Source organism: Rhopalosiphum padi, chromosome 2 (assembly GCF_020882245.1).
Source record: "Rhopalosiphum padi isolate XX-2018 chromosome 2, ASM2088224v1, whole genome shotgun sequence".
Lineage (NCBI taxonomy): Eukaryota > Metazoa > Arthropoda > Insecta > Hemiptera > Aphididae > Rhopalosiphum > Rhopalosiphum padi.
Genome location: NC_083598.1, coordinates 5961570 through 5987568, shown reverse-complemented (window position 1 = coordinate 5987568; position 25999 = coordinate 5961570). Strand labels below are relative to the sequence as shown.

At 26.0% G+C, this 25999-nt stretch overlaps 1 protein-coding gene and 1 long non-coding RNA gene across 2 annotated transcripts; both read left to right on the top strand.

Moving 5' to 3' along the window:
• Window positions 1–2816: 2816 nt before the first annotated feature.
• LOC132921409 (IDLSRF-like peptide) lies at window positions 2817–21772 on the top strand. The gene is made up of 4 exons (XM_060984429.1): window positions 2817–3044; window positions 13818–13949; window positions 15900–16052; window positions 19871–21772. Exons 1-4 carry the CDS (start codon window positions 2918–2920, stop codon window positions 20062–20064), a joined length of 606 nt encoding a protein of 201 aa, XP_060840412.1. The 5' UTR covers window positions 2817–2917; the 3' UTR covers window positions 20065–21772.
• A 2762-nt stretch (window positions 21773–24534) lies between these two features.
• Window positions 24535–25879, top strand: LOC132921657 (uncharacterized). The gene is made up of 2 exons (XR_009660921.1): window positions 24535–24810; window positions 25590–25879. It is a non-coding gene; the product is annotated as an uncharacterized LOC132921657 (long non-coding RNA).
• The last annotated feature ends 120 nt before the right edge of the window (window positions 25880–25999 follow it).

Below are 25999 nucleotides of genomic sequence, written 5' to 3'. Positions count from 1 at the left end.
ATAGTTTACTGAGTTCTTATGACGTGTTGTGTTAGGTGTATTATTATATTTAAGTATTTTAACACACGTCACACATTATTTACAATATAAATAAAATATTTGAATAGAGTATATTGTTAGTAGTTAGAAGTGTTTGTCTGAATGATTTATGAATCAAACATACTTTTAAACTAATATAGTTTTTATTTTTAAACTAATTATAACTTTAGTTTACTAAACCATTCATTATTATTACTGAAAAACTTTTAAATAATCGTTATCAGTTCACTTGAATTCAAATATAAATATTATTTTATAATTTATTTATGGTGTATACAATATTTGGTGTATCAAGCACCAACTATAAAACTATATTCTGAGTGCTTCCCGTGTAAAACGATTAAATGGTAAAAAAAAATTATTTTTTTATACAGAACGCATTAATAGATATTTACCGAGAGTTTTATACGTTTTACTTTTCATATAATGCCTAATAGAATAATAGTTATTATAGTCCCTTTGATTTGAATTTAAAATATCCACTAATTAAACTTAGAATTTCAATAAAAATTAATTATTTTCTCTTTCTGTGTGATATTATATTTAAAAGTAATCTTAAAAATAAATTAAATATAGTTTTTGCAAACATAAAATTAACATTTTGAAGCTTAGGGTTTATAAAATAAAATAAAATCTTGTCACAGTTAAATAAACTTACGTTTTTCGTTTTTATTAAACTATTTGATAATAATTTTTTAGACGACATTTATATATGGCGCTTCCCTAAATTTTTTTGTGTGATAAATAACCACAGACTACAGTTTTACTGAGACATAACAGTTGTACAAAGTATAGAAAATAATTTATTGTTGTGTGCATCAATATTACTATTATAAATTAAAGAGTTAAAAAAGTTATTACAATTTTAAAAGAATAATTTTAACAGATTTTTAAATCAACAATCATGCACTTTTTCTGTAAGTGATGTGTAAAAAAAATTATACAAATTAATAATAAATATTTTGTTCCTTGTTTAAATGTAAGTGAATAATTTGGATTTTCGACTAGGACTGTAAATTAAGTCCAAATGGTTGTTTTTATACATGTGACAAAAAAAACTTTAATTGAGCCTCATATTATATAAGTTTTACTTTTAGCATGACATATTTTTAATAATATTCAAATAGAGCCAGATTGAAACAAAAAACTTAACGAACTCAAACATTTGTACATGCATGTTACTAACATGACGCTAGTAAAATACAGTGACCCAAAAATATGTTTATATTTCAAAAATGTAATTATACTTAAATGAATAATGAACGTATGGGTTAGTTCATATAAAAAATAATGAATATATTGAACTGTTTACAGTTTAAAAACAAGTATTTTAATCGATTTTTAACGAAAAAACTATTATAATTTTTGTACACAAGCTGCTCATCGCTTGCACACATAGTATAGCGTAGTATGCATTTATAATTGAATAAATTAATTTTTAAAAATTGTAGTAACCATTATAAAATAATGAATGCATTAATGTTTACATAAAAATAGGTACGTATAATATTTAATATTTATATAGTGTTTTATTGACTTTCCGATTTTTTTTCTGAAACATACACGCGATTTTATTTATTTCGTGTCTAAAAAGTTTACATTTCACAGCATAATACTATAATAATACACACTTATGCGGCAGTGGTAGGAGTAGTAACGGTGGTGCAGTGGTGAAGCCTTGTGCCTCCAACAGTTGGTCGCTTTTATATCGCTGTTGTTATAATTTTAACTCGTCTTTTAAGACGTAAGTCGCTTTGGAATTATTATCAACAACATGAATATTACGTATATAATGATATTGCGTTTTGCGCACCAACCACAACAACAAATGCATGGGGTCTAATTGTAGGTAGTAGGATTAGGTACTTAATCACAAATCCGATACAACGTACCTATGTGCAGTTGCGTACCTTGTGCATATAGTCTGTACAACGTACGTGAGTCGTTCGGAATTCGGCGGTAACAACGAAAACTTTATCATGTAGTAGATCTGAGTCTATACAATGTTTGTAATAGTACTTTTTTACAATACATGTGTTACACTACAGATGTGTAATGTATATTTATATATATTGTGGTATTTAATATCGTGTGTACACAATACGTATATAAGTATAATATCCGTTTGTATAATTTTGAAATTAATATAACATGTGAGACGATATAATTTATAATAATAAATAAAACCTCGGCGTACCGATGAGAATATCAAATATGTCGTGGTGAGCGCGAAGATAAATTTATTATATTTTTCGTTTCATAGCCAAACGCGTAGGTTAACCTACACGGTAGCGGCGTTTCTTCATTACATTATGGTGGGCGGTGGATAGGGAAAATGTCCGATAATCCGCGTACTACTCGCAACTCTCACCCTCTCTCCCATCGTCCACCTCAATCACTCCTGCCCTCCTACCGCCACACCACCACCATCCGACCACTTTCGTGGGTCTGACAGTGCCGCTGTTGACGCCAAAACCCCTCCGGTGTGGAGCTGCTCGAGCTATATAGCTGTGCAACAACTATAACGGCGCTGCCTACCTGTTACCGTATGGACTACAACACACAAAAAGCTATGACGAGCGGTAACGGCAGTGGTGGCTAGATACGTAGAAGTGTACAGGGATGGAGGGAGGAGAAGGCGGTAAACGGGTAGTGGAAGAGCAGGATGAGGAAGAACAGGAGCAGGACGAGGAGGAGCAGGAACAGGAGGCGGTGACGACTAAATATACGTCGACTGTTTGCGGTGCCCGGCGCCGGCGCCCTATCATTGCTTGGGTGTTGGCCGTCGCCGTCACGGGAAACTCGCGACCGACACGACGCTCACACGCAAGCATACACACTCAGTGTCACACCGTCCGAGCCGACAGACGATAATATCATGGCGAGGCAGCAACAACTCATCCTGACCGCCGCGATGATCTTGTGCTGCTGTGGTGGCAGCCTTATCGTTTCCGCACTCGATCTCAACAAACTGTACGGACACATACACGCAAAAAGGAATATAGGTACGTGTTACAATTTTCTTTTTTCTACCAAAATATTAAAATAATATACACTTGTCATAGCTGATACGATAAATAATATTATATGTGTGTGTATACATCCCCGGGGAATTGTCACGCGTCTGTATTATATATGTATAACCGTTATTCTGTTTTTGTAATAATATCCGGCCACTTCAGTCAGATTGCATTTCTTTGACCTTAAGAATATCACATAATTCTATAAAATATTACATTTTCATAAAAAATTTAATTATAAATTTAAATTTAACCGGTCACGCAACTCATCATTCGGTTATATATAATACTGTTATAATATCATAAATACAACATAAATACAACATATCAAAAAGTATGCGAATATGTATATAGGTATACATTATGGGTATTCAATTCGCCCTTAAAACATGATATGATATTTAAATCTGAATCTAAAATAGAGTACAAAATTATTTATTTAGTTTTTAATGTTAAAATTTAGTTATAATATTGTATGTCTTAATTTTAAAATATTAGTTAAATTATATATAAGGACACTAGGATATAAATATTTTTTAAATACTTTATGTCAATGTTATTAAGTTTAAGAATTTGGGAATACCAAGATTTACAAATTAATTTAAAATAGCCTTTTTTATCTATAACTAATTTAAATAGTCTAGAGTTTATTCTTATTTATTTTATTATTTTTATATATAAATTCATTTTTAATTTAATTTATTTTATATTACATGCTAATTCTGAGTTAATATAATTTTATTTAGGTTGTTGTGAGTAGTGACTTTAGTGATAATTAGTGTCAATAGTTACGACGTTTCCATTGTTCTAATTATTTTTAATTTAATAATAAAATATTTATGCATGTTCATTGTTCAGTAAATAAGATGCTTGACAAAAACATCACGACTTAAAGCTCTTGAATATTATATAACTGTTAAGGAAATTACTTCTGTATTCAAATTTAACAATAATACCATTGACGGCGTGTTGAATATGCAATTTCACTACACCAGTGTGTAGGATTACAAACAACAATGATTGTAATCGTATTACTCATATTCGTGTACGTTATATACATTCTGTTGACAGATAAGATTAATAATAAACTAATGGTTAGTTTAAGGACACGCACCGACCATGAATAATATAATAGGATATACTGATATACTTAATATTTTTCATAAAAAAGAAATGTATTTACTTAAGTATTGAATAGTCCTTAAGGTATGGTATGTGAAAAGAGTCTAATGAAAAACATATAAAAGTTCTTATGTCATTGCATGGACAACTCACACATATTCTATGTGTAGTATTATAACCAGTCAATTTTACAAATAATTATAAATTGATGTGTAACTCCAATAATATTATATTTTATATAGGAACACATAGTTATGTGGTGTTTTATTTAGATAATATATTCAAAAACAATATGTGATTTTCACAGAAACTATCAAATTTAAGTCTCATTATTTATGAACCCATTATAGAGATACTAATTTTGAACTACAACTAAGAAATAAAAATAATAATAATTATATTACGAAACTTTTTAGATTAAATTAACCTATCTTAACTAACATAACACTATTGTACAAAGAGTATCACTATCTTCTATAAAATCTTATGTTATATTATTTAAAATGTCGCAAATCTACGTTTTCATTTGTTTTAATATTCATACAAGTTTCTTAGTTAATTTGAAAAATTTATACTATATTAATTACATGTAAAAATAGGTGTGGTTAATATACTTGTTACATGACTCGTGGGAATTCACACGCAATCGATTAATCGATTTTAATATTCCATCCCACATCAAAATTTTTTAAATTCAATTTAACCAAAATATTTTTATCAAAACCAATAATAATTTAAAAATAATTTACAAATATAATTTTTTAACGTAAAATTTTTAAAGTGAAAATATAAATAAAATAAACTTTAAATAACATTTGGGGTAGATCATTAACTAACCAAAACACGTAAGCACATCTAAAAAAATTTGTAGTCATATTTTTTTCTAGGAACTTAGTTTATAAACCGTGAAACAAAGTTTCTCAAACTATATAACATAGCAACTCAATTTAAACTCGTGAAATAATATATATTTTTTTAATTAATTAATTTTTTTTTTTTGATGATGATGAATTACGCGCATATTATAAATTTAAATCATATAATTATAATAGTGTAACAATAGTAATAGAATTTTTTATGATTCACTTAATAAAAGAAGGGCTTAATGGTGGAAAAAAGTTGGAACACTAGTATAAACTAATCAACTTGAATTATTCAACGATGATGGTGATGTTTATTATTGAATTATTTGTAAAACACAAGTAAGAGAAAACTTGTTATTGGATATAATATAATTTATTTTTTAAAGAATAATCTGTTCATATTTTTTATTGCACGTTTTATGTTGATACTGCATTGTAGAATAACATACAATTTAAAAGTATGGTCAAATAACCTAAAGGTTGAAAATGTATTAAAAAATATTTTATTTATTTTAATGTAAACTTTTAAGTAAACCTTTGTTTGGAATAAAACGATGTTTTGCTTTGTTCATTATTATACAAGTACCACTCAGTTTTCAGTGAGTGTCCTCGACAATACATCCCAATGACGTTTTTCACACAATTTTATTACAAGCTATAATAATAAATAATACTTTCAAGTAGGTATATTAGATATACGTACTACGTACATCGTTTATTTAATAATAAAATACAACATCTCATTAAACACTTATGATATTATATTATAATGCAATTATTATTTAAAATATAATAAAGTAAAAATAATAAAAATAATTTTACCTTATAATTAATTAATAGTTTATAGTTTAACATTTTTTAAATTATTTTTAATATACCTCAGTTAATTTTAATTCAATATTTGAGGTCTTGTAATTTTCCAAAACCAGATTGACTAAACTTATATGTAGTTAGGTTAAAAATCAGAATCAAAATGTTATTTGAACATTGAACACGTCCAAATAAAAAAATTTGGAAAAATAAACACAATTATACATTTAATTACTAATATATATATTTTGGTTAGTACTGTTTAGACATCTAAAAGTTAGTTATAGTAAAGTTATTAACCTTCAAAAACTAACAATTTCAAAAAGTTTGGGAACTGTTAAACTAAATTAACCTAAATAATTTACAATTTAAGCTAATAAAACATGTGACAAAAAGTTTTTCATTTTAACTTTACACAGAAAATCTATGATTTCGTATCAATAAACTTGTTAAATTTATTAGATAGTCTTAACAATACCTTATAATTATATATAATAATTATGTCACTTTCAGTAAATAAACTTTTTTATATATTATGTATAAAAATAATTTATTTATTTAATCTGCTATAATATTTAACTTTAATACAATAATTACTCATAACACAAATATAAATACATAGTGTTATAAACCTATTACAGATGAACCTACCTTAAATGTATTTTTTTGTACTTTATTGTATTGATATAAATAAAATTATTTATTGTAAAAAAAATTACATGTTAAGTTAAAAATATTAAACAATTCCATAAAATATGTATTATTTTAATATAAGTAGAATTTACTTGGTAATTAATAATTTGAATATTAAAACTTACTAACCTAACCTTTATAATTCATTAACGTTTCATTATTTTAGAACGTGAAATTAAACTTTTTACATTTCATAACTAGTTAAAATGATCTTTTATGAATAATAATTATTTATTAGCTACAAATAATATTCATAAAAACCTTTAGGTGTTCCCGTGAGATCTGAAGGATTTTATGCTCTTTGTTTGATTTTAATTAAAAACATTTTTTCTCTCATCACAAAAATTATTTCTAGACACTCCGTTTTACTTGTAAATTAAAAACATTATGTTTATTTTACACCAAAAATTATATCTATGAAACAATATTGAGTTTTCTTTGCATAATAGATTTTTCTATGAAGTGTCTTAAATAGGTATAATTAATTAAATTATATTTTTAAACTATTTATCTACATAAAAAAAAAAAAATATTAACATACGACGAGGACAATGAGAACATGTTAAAATAAAATGTTATAACTATAATGTTAGAGATGAAATGTCCGCTTTCATTTTATCTGTAATTTAGATTACTGATATAAATGTAAATTTATCTACAATCATATTGTTAGTAAAAAATCTTTTACTCAACAATTTAAAGTAGACAATGGTAGTATTGTTTAAGAAAAAATAAATAGCATTTGTATCGGCTTGTCTAATGCCGAATAAATACAATAGTTAAATGGTAAAAAAAATCTATTTGTTTTAAAATATAGTCCTATTAAGTACATACTAAAAAAATTACACGAATCGGAATTTGAATCAAATATGTATTATGAAAGGATTAAAATCGAGGTTAGCGCATGTTTGCCAGATCGTATATATTATATTGACGTTGCTTTTTTAATTTATTTATTCATTTTTATTCAACTTTCAGCTGTTAACTCGTAGTTCGTACCTAGCACACACGAGTGCTGATTTTAATAATAATTATAAACACTGATCCTCAAGTAAAAAAAAATATTCATAAATAATTAAAATTCATTTTTTATGCCAACTATATACGGTCCAGCAAAATATTTAATCAGCACGTATTGTATATAATATTCATATTTAATCGTATTCTGCTTACGGTATAGCTGGTTGGTATACAGGCACAAGATGATTGCATTAATTTCCTAATGACATAAACAACTGTGTCTTGTTCTACTCACAGACAGCAACGGTGGCAAACGTCTATAGATGATTTAGTTATTTTCTCTCTCTCACTCTCTCTCTCTCTCTCTCTCTCTCTCTCTCTCTCTCTCTCTCTTTATCTTTCCTTACTCTCACATACATACACACACACGCGCGCGCGCGCTCGATTCAGTCGTATAGCATTTATGTATGTATATATATATATGTGTGTCACGGACCGTTTTGGAATTACAACGTAAATAATGTATGCGCACTGGCAATATTATAGTCTTATCTGTCGCCATAATAATACAGTCAAATTATCATAATGTTTTGGGTCCCTTATACACGTAACATGTGGCGCGAATAAAAGCTACTTTATATATATATAAAATATTATACGCTCCGGCGGTGGTTGCATTGTATTTTGCGTACGGCCGGCGGCAGAGTAAAGACACTTCAACAACTACTACTGTATTATACCATAATAATATTATATACAAGCATAAAATGGAAAATGGGTTTTCGGGTGAACACGTGGAATAGTGATATTGGCTATGGCCGTCTCGCGTTGAAACTATTGCCGCGGGACACAAAAACACATAGGCGGAAATCCAGAAGCGTTTGTGTGCGCCGAATACGAGTGTCTCCGGATTTTTGAGCACATATCATAATTGTGTAGGTAGATAAAATACGTTTTATTTAAATAAAAAAAATAAAACATATTTTCATTATTATTATTATTATTGTGTATACTCGCCGTGTGTTTATATTGTACCGGTTCGCGGCGATATACGTATAGACACTCGAAAAGTATATTACCATCGTGATGGTGACTGGGAATTTATATCCTTGAGATGATTTCACGTTTTAGATTAAAAGAAAATATGACATATGCGTGCGTCATAGCATGTACGTGCACACGATCGCAATATTGCAAATATATTTTTTATTTGTTATTTGTTATTATTATTATTATCGACGGTGTGATGGGAATTTGACACCGATGTCAAAAAAACAACCACCTATAACATCCGCGTAACTCTTTTTCAACAAAAACAAACTCAAATTGGATTTAATAAAATAAAAACAGAATTCAAACAGTTCCAATATATATCTTATTTCTACGGTTACTTATTATTCACTTCGACGTTGAAGAATATAAAAAATAAAAACACATTTGTTTGTCTCATTCATCGTATAATTGCATGTACAAACCAAAATATCAATATTTACCGTGGAAAATAGTAATTTATAGTTCAAACTCCACAAATGTTATTACATTTTTCATATTATGCAATCGTTTTTGTTTTGGATTTTATTTAATATGTATAGTATTCTTAATTATTATTTACAACGGTTATTACTTATTTGATCATACCAAAACTACAGAAAAATAATATTATTATATTATATTTCAGGTCATAAAATATGATATGAGAATTAATTTGAAATTGCTACTTTATATTTATTTTTAAACTCAGATCAACAAAAGTTCGTATAATTCAACTATTTTAATTCATGGTAGTATAGTATAATATGTATAAAAAAAAGTCATTTTTGTTTTTAACTATTTTGGAGATAATTTTTGTTTCTTTAAACTTCCGAAAGTGTGAATTTCTATTAAATATAATCTTCAACGAATAAATATTTTAGCTATATTTTGGGTGGCTTATAATAATCTTACTATAATTGGCACGTCACTATTGTCAACTCAGAAATTACAAAAACAGAATACGTATTTATTATACTATAGCAAAATATGGTGACGTATAATATATTGATTTCAATAAAAAAAAGTTTTTTTTTTTTGACAACACTATTTAGGTGGGGTGGAAAAGGTCAAAAGTGAAATGTGCTCTAATACTTTATATGGTATACTATGTAATGGATTGAATATTATTTAATCAAAATTAATAATTATTTATCAAATTCAATTCACTTGAAATTATTTATTTTCTTTTTGTTTTTTTTCCTAATTTCTTTAAAAAAAAAATTACATTTAACAATTTAAGTAACATGTATTTATACATTTACATGAGTATATACACATTTTTATGGTAAAAGTTTGTCAATAAACTGTGTTTGTGCTAAGTTATAATTTTCATTTGAGTGTAATTTTCAGCAGCTATATAACTCTTAATATGATGTTTGTCAAAAGTTAAGATAATAATATATTCACAATAAAATAGTTTTATAGTTATTTTTAATTATTATTAACTTAATATTAAAATGCACTATACCGTTAACAGTGTAGGACATAAATATAAACATGAAAATAAAATTATCATTAAATATTAGTTTAGATTCTTATACGTATACGTCAATATAGGATAAATAAGTTATAATTTTATCAATAAGTGTCTAATAAATATATATTATTTTATATTTAATATATTAATGCTTAAAATATATTATACAATAATTTTGTATAAATAATAATTGATATTAATAACTAATTAGTGATTGAAATATCTATATCATACGTTTTATTGTACCTTAAATGCTTAATGTTAACAGACCTATTTCAATTATAAAAATATTAAAATGTTTAAGAACTTTTACCAAAAATAATCATTTGAGTAAGTATTGCTAGTTATTACGTCTACTCATATAGAGATATCGCAAAGCTGTATATTTAAGCATTTGAACAAAAAACAATTATCAAACTATTCTTTACACTTGTATTTACATTTTAATTTAAATGACCAGTAGAAAAGCTTTTTTTAAAACCACTAAAAACTTAAATAATAAAATATTTTATTGGAATAAGTTTCAGATACTGTTTTAAAGAAATAAAATGTATTTACATTCACATTGAACTTTTAATTATGTTTTTAATATTAGTGTATTATAAAAATGGAATAGTACGCACTACGTACTTATGATTTTGAGTTTAAGCTTTTGATGAAATTTTAACATGGTTGTACAATGTATACATAAAAGTAAATTATTATTTATTCATGCCTACGCGATACGTAATTATAAATATAAACATAAATACAACATACTGAACATTAATAACAACTTAACATATATGCGAATGTATTTTTTTAAATATAGGTAGCTACCTACTCTTTTCTTTTTAATGAACGATTTTATTTCGGTTTTAGTTGTATAACCATACAGACCATATTTTTAATAATATTTATGTATTTATATTTGATATTACTGAGTATTTGTTAACAAGATTAAATACAACGATACCAAAGGACTTTAATCTTTTATTATACTAGGAAGATGGGAGCTTCTGGCTTCATATTTTATATTATACCTTATAAAGCTACGGTATTAAAGTATTGGTATACAAGTAATAAATATGTATGTATATTGTTTATTTAATAAGTTTATAGGTATAACCGTATACTAGGTATATAAATAACACGATTTACAGAAACTTAATAACGAACTAATGTTTTCATCGTTTTAATTATACGATAATATAGCGATGTACAAAACGTTTATATATATATTAATAAATTATTTGAGAAAGATAAAGTGTCTTATTTGATCATAAATAATACGTGTTATTATCTTTAGTGACAGGAAATAAATTATTATTTTGTAAAATATTTCCGTGATCCTTATTCAAACATTCAGCTACCATAAAGTCCAGGTTATTCGAATACTTGAAATATTTTTTTGTACCAACTTTAATATTTATTAAATTACGAAAAATATGTATATATAATATCCGGACAATTCAATAATTTAACAATTATTAAATATTTAATAAACAATAACTAAAATAATTAACTGAAATAGTTCATATAAATAATTTGGTAAACTACAGAAATCTAAAAGTATTACTCTAATTTTTAATAATTAATACAAAGGATTTGCATCGTTTACTTAGTTTGTAGTTTTGGAATGTTCGAGAGTTCGTTAATACACATATTAGTTTGATAGTTTTACAACCATATAATATTAAAAATGTATAAAAATATTCTAAATTTAATAAAAAGAATGTAAAAGTAATTCTTTATCACACATAAACGGTAGGTTAAGTTGCGGAAAAAAGGATATTTTATATTGTATTGTTGAGAACTGATCAAAAGATTTTGACATGGTTACGGAAACAAAACTATAAAAATGTCAACAGAAAGCTAATTTATAATTATATGGCTTACTTTCAGAATTTAAAATGTATTTTAACAAATCTCCCAAACTATGAACTATACAATAATCGATTTTAATGTTAATTACAAAGCTGGTATTTTGGTATGACCGGATATACCAAGTGGGTATTGTGTACGAAAATATTAATTTTCTATTATACAATGATTAATTAATTAGCCGATTAAATTAATTAGGTGTACCTACCTATTTATAAAGTGGTTTGCAAGACCAGTCTAGAACCTCAACAGCTATTAATTATTTATAACAAGCATTGAGAGATGTGGCAAACCAGTATTACCCAAGTTTATATATCCCTGTACCTACGTCTGCACTGTATCCGTTTATTTTTCACTACAGGTCAGCGACGCTCGAGTTAAAATTGCATAGTTGTGGCGATTAATTAATACAAAAGCCGCCACCAACACCGTCATTGAATCCTCGTTTCTAGTTAATACCCGTTATTGAATTACAAAATAACATCATACACCTAAAACAACAAACGTTATTACTTATTACCGCAAAACCAAGATTACGAATATGGTAGGTACTATAATTATATAGTATTGATGTACACTGATTCCAACAATTTCGAATTGGAATTGAGATTAATTCGTAGCTGCCGCAATATAAGATTAGTGTCACTACAATTGATTTAAAGGGCGTTTTATTTTTTCCACGTCAAACACTTCTCTAGTATTTTCTAAAATTTCAAATTAATAATTTATATGAAATTAGAATGTAGCACATCAAGTTGTGGATTATGGTTAATATTTAATATGATAGCGGTATCGCCACCTTTAAATATTTATAACTCGAATAGCAAGATGACGATACACTAAAATAAATTCTATAGTTCCTAGCAAGGTGGAAAAAATATGTATTTCTATAAATTATTAAGTTTCGTCGGAATAAATTCGAAATAACATGACGCTTCAGCAACCTTATTGAGTATTGCATTATTCCGTATGGTTTCGAACGAAAAACCTTTTGGTTACTCAAGTATTTTACGCTAAACGTTCGTGTGCGTAAACCTCTTTATGTGTAACCTCAAAAAGTTATAACGGACCAATAAACTAGACGCAATAATAATAAATTATTGAGTAAGGGGGTGGAATTTACAAAATAATTTTGTTTTATCAGTAACAGGTAAACATTTTAAAATAACCGTACGCAATCATATAAGTGTTCATTGGTTTATTATATGGTATTATGATATGAGCTATATTAACGGATTCAAGCAAAATGTTGATTTTAACTTACATGTTGTTAGACAAAATAATATTAAGACAATGCTGTCCGTAGATGCAACTCGTATACATTATTATATTGTCATTCGAGAATTGGAAATCGCACCGTAAGCGTCCAACGAAACCAATGACAACGAGTGACGGATTTGAGTCTTTAAATTTTTAGTTTTCTCTAAGATAATCTGCAATTGTTACTATAGAGTGATCTGTGGTGACACTCGAAATGGATACACAGCATACGTGTTATACCTAATACACAAGTGAAAAAAATGAATACCGCATATAAATAAATGTATAACCAATGTCAAAAAAATATATTTTTTTGATAAAAACAAATTAGGTGAAAATATTTTTATCACTTTATGGGTACGAGTATCTACTTAGAAAACAAATTAAAGAGTAAATTAATTTACGTTTATCTCTATGTGTAATGCATTTTGTATGAACATAATATCTTCAAAAGTTAAGTTAGAATTTATGAAAAAACAAAAAATTATCAAATTATACTTAAACGAATAAAAAAAATTAAATCGAATGCATAAAAACTAAACGATAGAAACCACTAAATAAGAAGATTTTTATTAGGTATTACTTATTATTTCAAACAATTAAAAATAAATTCCAAATATTTAGCTACGTAATATCATACTCATGTGTATTAATAGCAAATGTTAAAATTCATTTTAGGAGAACCATGCCACCCATATGAACCATTCAAATGTCCTGGAAACGGCGCTTGTATTTCTATTCAATATTTATGTGACGGAGCACCCGATTGTCCAGATGGTTATGATGAAGATGCCAGACTCTGCACTGCGGGTATAACTATTATATTATATTTACTTAAATTATATTTTAACAGCTAAATTCTGATATTCAAATTTTATTTTTAAGTCATTGATCCTCCGTTTATTAAATATATTTTTTTATCGTTTAATATATTGAATTATTTTTTATACGTATATAATATTTGTTGAAACATGAATGCGATGAATTAACATGAATTTTAGTACGATATACTAACGTATTTCACAGAATAATAAACAATAACTACAAAGTTTCTTAATCCTTTAATGGATAGTAATTTACTTAATTATATAATCTCCTATAATATGCTTAACAATTGCCGCAGGTATTAACATGACAAAATAGTTTATGATACATAAATACACTTGAATTTCATTTAACACCTAATTTTAGAATGAACTCAAATGCACTAATTATACATTACCTAACTTGAAACTAGTTTTATTTTTTGGTTAATGCAAGCAAAACTAATTTCTATTTTAATGAGGTCAATAAAAGCTATGATATAATTAAGTGCATGTGTATCTGTATCATGCTCAATCTTAACTTATTTACTGATATGTCTATTACTTACTAAATAAGTACCCAGCAGTTATTACACAGTTAACAGTTATATACTTAATTTACTACTTAATACTATTATTTGAATAGGCAAACTTAACAGGTTAAGCGCCACGTCATTTTTCGGTGATTGCCAAAAGCGCCACGTGGGTACCATTTTTGGTACACTTGTTGTTTTACGAATAAGTTTTTGTGTACCATTATAGGTACACGGGAGTCTTTGCCTAAAAGTGTTAAATGTACCTCCTGTGGTACACATAAATACGATTTTAACACAGGAAAATATTTCTTAGTCTACCAGACAAACAAATTAATGACTAGTCCATTGAAATATTAAAAATTCAATTTTTTATGTAAAAAAAATCAAAAAAACAATTATCATAAAGTTTTAGGTCCATAGCAAATAGGGCATTTTCACTACTTTTTGGATTGGCTCGAATCGGTAACCAACCATGGTATAATTATAAATTTCACTTAGAACAAACTTCACTTTAGATTCTGAAATCTTGACTATTTGAAAAAAAAACTATTTTTATTATAAATTGCAATTATTGAAACTTGAAAGATTTTCTCTGTAACCATAAAGTTTAAAAAGTTTATTAGATGTAAATTATACTTAAAGATGTATTATTAAAGTGTGTGTGACTTAGCAAGTGTTAACATAAATTAGTTAATACTATAGGCTTAAGCTTAATGAATATTTAAGAAAACTTTAATATCCATAGAAATAAAACTAATAAAGCAATACAATTTGATAAGCATAATTTTTATAAGATTTTTAGAAAATAATACAGAAAAAATTTCAAGTAAATTCCAAAAACTATCAACAATATCTTGAAAATAATTCCGTAAAATTACATATATTTCGAATTATTTTTTAAATACATTTTATTATTATTATTATATACATTTAGTGACAAATATAAATTTACATAATTCAGTACTTATTTTTATACAATTAATGATTTCATACAACATTGTACAACTTCAACTTATATTCTTAGGGATTATTAAATCAGTAATATTATTGGTCTAGCAGTTTCATAATAGAATTAATAGTTTAGATCAAATAATCTTTTCGTATAAGTATAATTATGTTACAATTGATAACAATATAAAAAAAAACATTAACACAACATACTCGTAGACGATTTGTATAGGTAATTCAAAATATAAATTTACAGTTTACAAACTTCTAATATTATTTATTTAACTAGATGAAAAAAAATCATTATTGATCAACATCAGAATTTTTACATGATTAAATTTAAAAATTAGAATTGTTTAAACATAATATAAAGTAATACACATTTTAGTTGGTTAACTAAATATGATTTAAACGAATCGAATTATTTAATATTACTTGGATATCATGATAATATGATTATATATGATTTTCAGCTAAGCGACCACCGGTTGAAGAAACAGCAAGTTTTTTACAGTCACTTTTAGCTAGTCATGGACCAAACTACTTGGAAAAATTATTTGGCAGCAAAGCCAGGGACGCATTGGAGCCATTAGGAGGCGTCGAAAAAGTTGCAATTACTCTTTCTGGTACGTAAAAATGTAATCTAAAGTCGATTCAATTCAATGAAGAGTCGATTTAGTTTATTCAAATGTTTAAATTATGAATAAATAAAAAAATACATTAGATTTTATATTTATGGCTAATTAGTGCGGGGAAATATTTTTAAAACCTCAGGGTACAATGCTTATTTTTATACTTAATATTGTATATTGAGAATTACTATCTTAGAACTGTATGTGACATTGTATGATACTCCGATATTTTTGTAACATTGACAATCAATACGTTTTTCTTTCGTAATTCCGTACTTATATGTATTTTTATTAAAAACTAAATAATGATTAATATTAATCGAATTATTATTCGTATTCCTTATGAAACTATTTCATTCAAAATACCAATACTTAACAGGTTAAATACAAACAGTAATAGATATAATTAAAATAATTTGGTGCCTAATTAAAAATTTTAACTTGTATATCGAAATACTTGCCAGTATACCAATGCTTACATACAGTTTATACGTCACCGTGAATAGTATAAATAAAAGTTTATAATCAATACTCTAAAGTAATGACATCAAAAACATGGGTAGTTAACGGATACAAATACTTGATACCAGGCACTCGTATCGCTTTGCTCATATTAACGTAACTACGGAATACTTACTATTAGTTATTATTTTATTAATATATATTTGAAGATAATGAGACACCATTAAAAGTATAATATAAACTTATAAATAAAAACTGTTAGAGTTTTGTATTTTTTGATTTTTGATATATAAATTGTACAAAAAGTGTTTTGCACCGTTGGTCTAGAATCGATCCGGGCATCCTCGTCCTGTATAAGGTCGCGAATCCCAATTAAGTTTTTTACATGTTGATAAAATATTTATAAGGAATTTTTTATAGAATTATAGTATTCTACCTGCGATCAATTATATCTATAGGCCGAGATGTAATCAATAATAATTTTACTACCCGCAAAAGTTTTGACCAATAGTAAAACCCATTGTAATACTGCTCACTCTATTGTACTGAATAATGTATAAAAATACAAGTCTATGAAAGTATGATCGACTGACGACTGCAATATAAAAATCAAAACGGTCATGGTTTTTTTAATAATAGAATAGCTCAACAAATAGCAATCACTTCTATAGTTCTATCAATGATACATTGAACACAGATGGTTAGGTAGGTTCTTTGTACAAGGTAATATTGTATAATGTATAATAGAAATCTTTATTCCAGTTAAACTCGTGATTTGAACTCCTTAGAGGTTTTTGGTCAACTCACAATTCTGAAAAAATATAACCTATAGGCAATAATATTGTTTTTACTTATTTATTTGAATTATTTTGAATAAATTAAATGTTGTTCACGATTGTTTTTTGGATGAAATGTTTGTACCCCAGCTCAACCCACTCCAATTTTTACACGAATTTTATGAACTTTAATGAACTTGTATAATATAAATATTGATTAATAAAATATACTACTATTAAACATGAATATATTGACGGAAATTTAATTTTGAAACCTATTTTTAACTTTAATATGCATCTTATATGTATTAATAATAATATAAATCAATTTTCAAAACGTATACTTACTATTACTTTGTATCATATTATAACTAAGTCATGATACATATTTTATATCGTAAGAATTTTTTAATATTTGTATACTAAATTTGTACCTATTATATTGTATATAATTGAATGATTTCCCTATAATTTATAATAATTTATGGTAAAACTACTTTGTGCATATTCTAAATAAAATATAGGTATATTATTAATATTAATAATAACATAGGCATATTTTATTTTTGTATTGACACCCACTTTTTTTTGTGCCTCTGACCTGGGCCACTCTTCCCAAGTCCTAACTACAATTTTACATATTTCATACTAAATAATTGTATGCCTATAAAGTATAATGTGATTTTGCAATGTATTATTTAATCGTCGTTACAATGCAAAAACATATTATTTTCTTTTTTACTTTTATCTATTAAAAAAAATGTTAAAAAACTATAACTGTAACATGTACTACGCTAAAGATAAGCCAAACATTGTCTGTCTATAACAAACTTAATTATTATTTAATTATCAGTTTAATTACTTATTGAATTACTATTAATATTGTGTTTGAAACTTCGAATGACAAAAATTAAACGAACAAGATTAAACTATTATATTCAATCATAATAACTTAACCTATTCTATGGTATAATTGTTGTAAAATTAAATTATTTACACTGCAAGATGATCTATTTACGAGTATCTATTCGTAAACTAAAAATAAATAGAAAATTTAATAAATATATTGAAATTTTCGTATATCGTGTAGAAATTCAAAACTTAGAGATTATCACCTATATCTAGAGCTGCCATCTTTGATAGATATCAGATATAATGATTAAGTAACTAATTTATTAATTTGTTTAGGTTTATTCTTTATTTTAAAAATTATACTTGATGTTTTTTGTTGAACATTTCAATCATTTTTTTTCTTCAAAAAACGCAAAAATTCTTGACAGTTTATCTCATATTTATAGTAGTATAATTTATACAGTTCTTACTTCACCATTCCACCGATAGTCAACTAATTATTTTTTTAAACTTTAAATTTCTCATTAAAAAAAAGAGATGTTTAACAATATTTTTGCTTGTACAAGAGTTGAAAATGTTTTCCGATAGTATTTATAAGTTCAGTGAAGTTGGCTTTTTAACGACTTCACACTCACGGTAAATCTGAAGTTGAATCGATTTTTAAAATTTCAAAATTCATTGTTCTAATTATTTATCGATAAACGTGCCATACATTATACTATAACAGCTGTACAATGTACCTACTCGACTTAACAAGTACTAAGGACCTGAAAAATAATTAACCCTAGACCCGTGCCCGTGTAGATTTACCGTGCAGGTAAAATACGATTCAGAACGGAAATTAAATAATTCGATTGAGAACGCTCGATTTAAATAATGTTTATCAACGCTACCATATTCGGTCATTTTTATTGAACAATTATTTACGGCATTTAGTACTGGTCCAGAAAAATGGTGATGGTTAATTTTGAAATACATCGTATAAAAATTTTTTGTACCAAGGAAAGTAACTTAAACGTTTTTACCATAAAGAAGTCGAAGATGTGTTTTTGAATTAATAAACTTCAGTAGTGAAAAAAAATGTATAATCAAAAAATAAATAGACAAATTACTAAAGTAAATTTATTAAAATATTTAAAATAGGTTGGCTAATGAATTTTCATATATTGGTAACTTATTACGACTTATTTTTAATAAGATTGTAATTTGTAACTACCTATGACTGAATATTTTTATAGCACAATTTTTCTCTTATAAATATAGTGTATAAATGTATTATGATTTATTTTAACAATATATATTATTATTATTATTCGTTACACTTAAATTGTTAGTTTAAAAAAATGTATTCTGGATGGTTCGACAGCTAATTATAAGTTATATGGAATCGTTGCACATAAATTCGTTCTCAAATGTATACGTTTTTTTTTCGGTATAAGCGGTGAGTTCTTTGTAAATTTCATGTGTTCTAAATCGTTTGGCCAAAAAGGTATTATGTTTATTTGACAGCTGATTATACCTTTATATCTGGAGACTGTGCGAGTGATATTCCGGATTATACTTTATAGGTACATAATGAATCTGTGTAATACTATTTTGGTATAATAATATAACTATAATATACCTAGCTTGAACGATTTTTTTTCTAATCGAAATAAAAACATATTAATAAAACAAAACGGTAACATTTAATTTATACATAAATATACAATATGTTTATAGAATCACAAACAATCGAGGACTTCGGTGCTGCTCTTCATCTAATGAGATCTGACTTGGAGCATTTGCGTTCGGTGTTCATCGCCGTCGAGAACGGCGACATCGGCATGTTAAAGAGCCTGGGCATCAAAGACTCCGAACTAGGCGATGTGAAGTTTTTCCTCGAAAAACTAGTCAACACTGGCTTTCTAGATTAATTTATTTAAAAAAATATCGGATTTGTATACAATTATAATATCCTCTGTAATTTTCTATTCCTATTTATATAATTACCTATATAGGTACGAATATCCATCCAAGATTTTAAAAAAAAAAACAATTATTATTTCGTCCAATCCCATCGTCACGAACTCCGTATCCCAGACATAACTTCTCCAATTATTTTCGGTCAATTAAAATGAACTATAATAATATACTATTTTAATCGTATACATTCGGTTTTAAATCACAATACATATCAAACATAAAGCTAACACTATACATATCATATAATGTACAACTTTAAACATATCTTTTTAATATCAAACGTTTATTATTATCATTACTATTAATATTATCTAGTTATACAAAATGTATTACATTAAAAATATATCATTATAAATATGTGTTGAATATTATATCATTTGTCTTAACAACGCGTGCCCGATGAGCCATTATACATGTTTGTTACATTTAGTTTTTTTTTTTAATAACGCTATTTTATACCCGGTTTTGCTTGTTTATTATCGTACAACTTTTTTCATAATAATTATTATTACATTTTAATCTTAACTTCTAAATAAAATTTTACGGCCAGACTCCAAAATTCAATTACGGATAAAAACATATTTATAATACCTGTCCAACGTAAATACGTGATGTATTGATAATAACCGACACGCCGAGTATTTTACAGCGCCTAAAGCGCCTGTACTTTACATTGTTTATACCATAGGTATCAGTGTTTTCTTTAAAATTTTATTATTATAAAATTTTTAATATTCATTCTTATACATTGTTTAAGGTACATCGGAGTAGTTATAATTAAATTTTTATATCCCGTTTCATAACTTATAATAACTGGTATATAATTTACAGGGTGTTTCAGCTATATAATGTAATAAAAGAGTGCATTTTGCATGTACATTAGAAAAATATTATTTATGTGTTTGATAATTCACTCAGTATCACAAAGAAGAGAGAAAAAACTAAAAATATAGTTTTAAATTATAGCTATGAACTTAGTATGTGATATTTTATCGACAATATGCAGTAATTATTTTATCTTCTCAAAATACATGAATGTTTTTGACATAAGATTAGATTTTTGTCAAGGGATTATACTAATGGAATATTTGCGATAAAAAAACCAATTGACTTTCATACTACAAACAAATACAACTTCTGAAACACGCTGTAAACGATTCCAATGTACCACAATGTCCTATATAGGTACTTTTATCGTCTATAACACTACTTTTTTGAATGTAATTTCTTTTTGTAATGCTCATTTGGCACATCATTTTCAGTAGAACACCAAAAAAAAAAAAAAAAAACCATAGTGTTATAAATTATTTATAATCGTGATGAACTTTGATACATTCACCATCTAAATGTAATAATTATAGGATAATTTATTGAGTGAGGTAAAAAATGTATATTTTCATATATAAAACAACGATAACGACCTTAAACTGACACGACACACATATCATTTGAATATAATATATTTTTTACCGACTCAATAAAAATCATAATTATTTATTTTTCTTCTTCTTTTTTTCTATACGATTTATACTATTTATTCTATAAAATATTATAACTTTTGTTTATATCCGATACAAAACGGTATTTATAAAATATAATTACCGCATAAGGAATCTATTATATTATTATATAATCCATTAAAAATTAAATTATTATGTACATTGTGTTATTATTTTTTAATTGATGTTACTGTTATACATTTTCAAGTTATATTCTTTTATTTTTCAGGTAGTGCACGTTTTGTATGTATGATATGCATAGGGTTGTATAAGTTATTTTTCAAACAAAAAATATAATATAGAATCATAAATATTTGAATTACCTATTGACATAGAAGTTGAGTAGGTCTGCGGATGTTTATAGACCGTTCTTGTTAAAACAATAATTAAAATTCGTACTATAACATTACTATACAGTTGAAACAAAACATAGGCAATAAATATTACAGGTAGGTATGTTAATTTTAATTGGGCATCATACCAAGGTAATTTAATGAAAATTATAAGATAAAATAAAATAATATTTAGGTATTACTTATTAGGTACCATTATTATTTATTCTGAATGAAGTTATGAATGTATTGTGGGGTTTTTTTTTGTTTTTTATCACGTGTCACCTTAAAAGTAATATTGAAAGAGCTTTGAAGGTGATTTATAGAAGCTTTGGATTAATTTGGCACCACCTTATTTAGAGGATGTGAAAAATTCTGTGTATAAAATAATAGAGAAAAATTTAAAAATTTAAATTTTTTACATCGATTTTGTTTTAATTAAAAAACGACTAATTTATAACTGTTCATATAATATAATATGATGATACTATATAGGCGCTTATGAGTTATTATAATACGTACATGTTATTATTCAATATATACAATAGTTGAAGGTGAGAGTTAAGTCTATATAGCTTAGTAGTACTACTTATTATAGGAACATACATATAAAGAATGTTTACAAAATGCCTCATCACCACTAAAATTGAGCCACCTCTACTAACCAAGTTCTTTTTTTTTTCCCAGGCCAGAACATATTAAACTACATATAATATTCCACGCAATGGTAAATGGTCTAAAATGATTTTTCTATTTATACATCATCATGAACATAATCTGTTGAATATTTAAATCTATATAAACTTATATATGTATCTTTGTTTTTTTGCGTTTTTTTCTAATATGTGCAATAATTTTTTTATTACTAATAACACAAATATAATATATTCACATAGGTATTATGCTGTCATCTCCATCACCAAAATATTTGATTTTCCGGATAGTAGGTTAGACTGGTTAGAGACTTACTATTTATCACTAGATATTGTAGATCAAAATAAAATACTTACCATTAGGTATTTATTACTCGGAGATACAAATATACCATCTGCTCGATTTTTTCCTATTGACTGTACAACAACTGTACAAGTGCAATAATATACATTAATAAGTTATAAGAAATTAATTTAATACAAAGTTATCACTCGTTCGGTGTAGTAGCTTTTGGTTATCAAATTTCTAAACTACGTTATCCATATACTAGCTATAGCATTAGCTTGAATACAATGTACAAAGCTAAAGTATTTACGTAGTTTAATTCTACCTGATAAGAATAATTGAGTGGGTACTTTCCAAATTGAAAATTGAAATTAAATCTTGAATATAATTTAGATATTTGACATAGATAATAACGCAATTTTATTTAATATAAGTAATAATAACATAAATGTAATATAATATGACTGAACTGCTGTATCAGGTTTAGGTACCTACTGAAATACAGTATCGCGTTTTACATAATGTTGTTAATAAAATAATGTATAAATCCATAAACGATAAACCTTATACTCTTAGGAATTATTATATAAGATACATGGATAAAACAGGAATATTTTAACTTTACACTTGAAATCATGGTATTTTTTTTAAGAATAGAGAAATAACTAAGGTGAAGTTTACCTATTTTTTAATTAATTTAATGTAATATTTAAAGTTAACTATAAGAATAATTTATTTCATAATAATGTTTTAAATTTTTTTGATTACAACTTATCTTTTAAATCACAATTAACTTTCGATAATAACGTAACTAAAGATTTTTCATTTGTCATTTATAATAAAAATGCTTTATTATTATTATTTTTATAGTTTAGATATAAATACCTAATGGGCCCGTCAGCCATACTATACCATACTAATATATACATTAGTTAGGCGATTAGTTAGACATAGTATATAGTATGTTGGGCGATGGATTTAATCCCAACATACCCACACCGGAGGATGTAAATCTAATAGAATAAAATAAAACACAATAAAATTACAGCCCTGAGTGAAAAACGAAAAACAAAACACTGAACCGTAAAATAAGCCAGTTGGAGATAAAAGTAAACATTAAAAAAAATTATTAAACAGTTTTGACAGACAATTATCGCCAAAACAATTTTTAATAAACCGTTTACTTTCGATACATTAGAAAAAACGCGCTTAATTTACAATAATATACGATATTGCACGATATATTATATTCATGGTTAAATACATATTTGGCCATAATAGTATTATTATTATTATTGTCTACTGCAACCATGGTACTATTCTACAATAGTAATACTACCGCATATAGAGTAATAATATTACTCTATGAATACCTACTACAATTTACATTTTAGTAGTTTACTCGACTACACCGCGAAGTAAGATATAGTCTTTGTATCTATATGTATTTCTTAATTCATACTATAAACTACTCACTTATATTATAGATATCTCTATATGTGTGACGCACGCAATGCGAAAGTTCACAGCTGACCAAACTTATAGAACAATATTATATAGAATATAATATTATGCGTGGCTTGTCTATTGTCACGTGATGGATTAATATTGTTATTTCGTATGATAAAAAAATTCATGAGAAATTCTAAGCAGGTAATTTCTACCAAGGTTTGTCTTATGATTCAAACCAAAATAGCGAAATGTGTCAGACGTGCGTCAGTCATTCGCACGAAACGATGAAACTCGGTTGCACCATCAATGGCAATATTTTATTTCAATGATACGGAGTAGGGAGACGCATTTTGAACCAACGATTGCAATATTTTATATTTACGCACTGATGTTCAAAAAACATTAACATAATATATGCCGATTGATATTTAGCTAATTTCTAACCTTAGCTATAGTTCTTGTAAACCACACGTACGTAAGTAATTATTAGTGTTATTATTAAAGATCGGATTTTGTATAATATAATGCATGTTCATATTTTTATAGATAATTGCATGCAGTTAATTAATTTTCATCAATCATACCTAAATAAATAATATTATACATTTTTATTTTTGTATACTTTGGGTACAAGTGCCATAAAAACGCATGTTTTGGATATTACGTATACATTTAAATATTTTAATTTTATTTTATAATTTTATTTACAATTATCTGTAGAAATTTGTTCCACAACACAAAAATTGAAAATATTTTTAAAGATTTGCACCCATAACATACGTTGATGTGAAACGATATTTTTCTGCTTTCTGCATATACTAACATAATATTGTCACAAACCACCGTTATAATTTAATTGAAATCAACATGGAATATATTATTGTTACTTATTGTTTTTCCTATAACGAATTAATTGTACATTTTTTCATTATAATCATAAAATATATCATATATAATATTGTAGTTTAATTTTTTCTATCATTAATGTTTTAATTTTATAACTTTACAATAATTAAATAGCTGTAATAATCGAAAATTATTTTGCATATTTTGTGCTTTTTAAGTGTATATTTACATGCATATTTTAAAATTTTAAATGCATATAAATCCAGTCTTTAGTTATTAGTAATAACCAACTATTACGTGGATTTCATTTTATAGAATCGTTATTATTTTTAGTCACAATATTTTACAATAATGTATCGAAGAAAAAGTAAGACCATTGATAAAACAAAGCTTAACTTTTATTACTAGGTACTAAAAACAAACTACAGTCTACAACAATCACATTCAAACCTTCATTACCTACACAAATCGTGAAAGTTTTGTAGTGTTAAAATTACTATAACATGTTACCTAATGATAATGATAAATCTGGAACAACATACGAGATACATTAAAAACATAGTATTTCATTACTATGTCTTACAAAGTTGTAATCAGATGTGGATTGATTGCCAAAGTCTTATTAATTTTGATTGTTTAATTATGTAGCAATGTTAATATTTTTACTAATTAATAATATTAAAATGTTTGTATGTTAATGATTTTGTATTTTGTTTTTATTTTCTTCAATACATAATAGAAAATAATAAATTATACAATTACCGATAGACTATGCGTAATGACCCATCACTCATGTGCACAAGTATGTCGACTATATT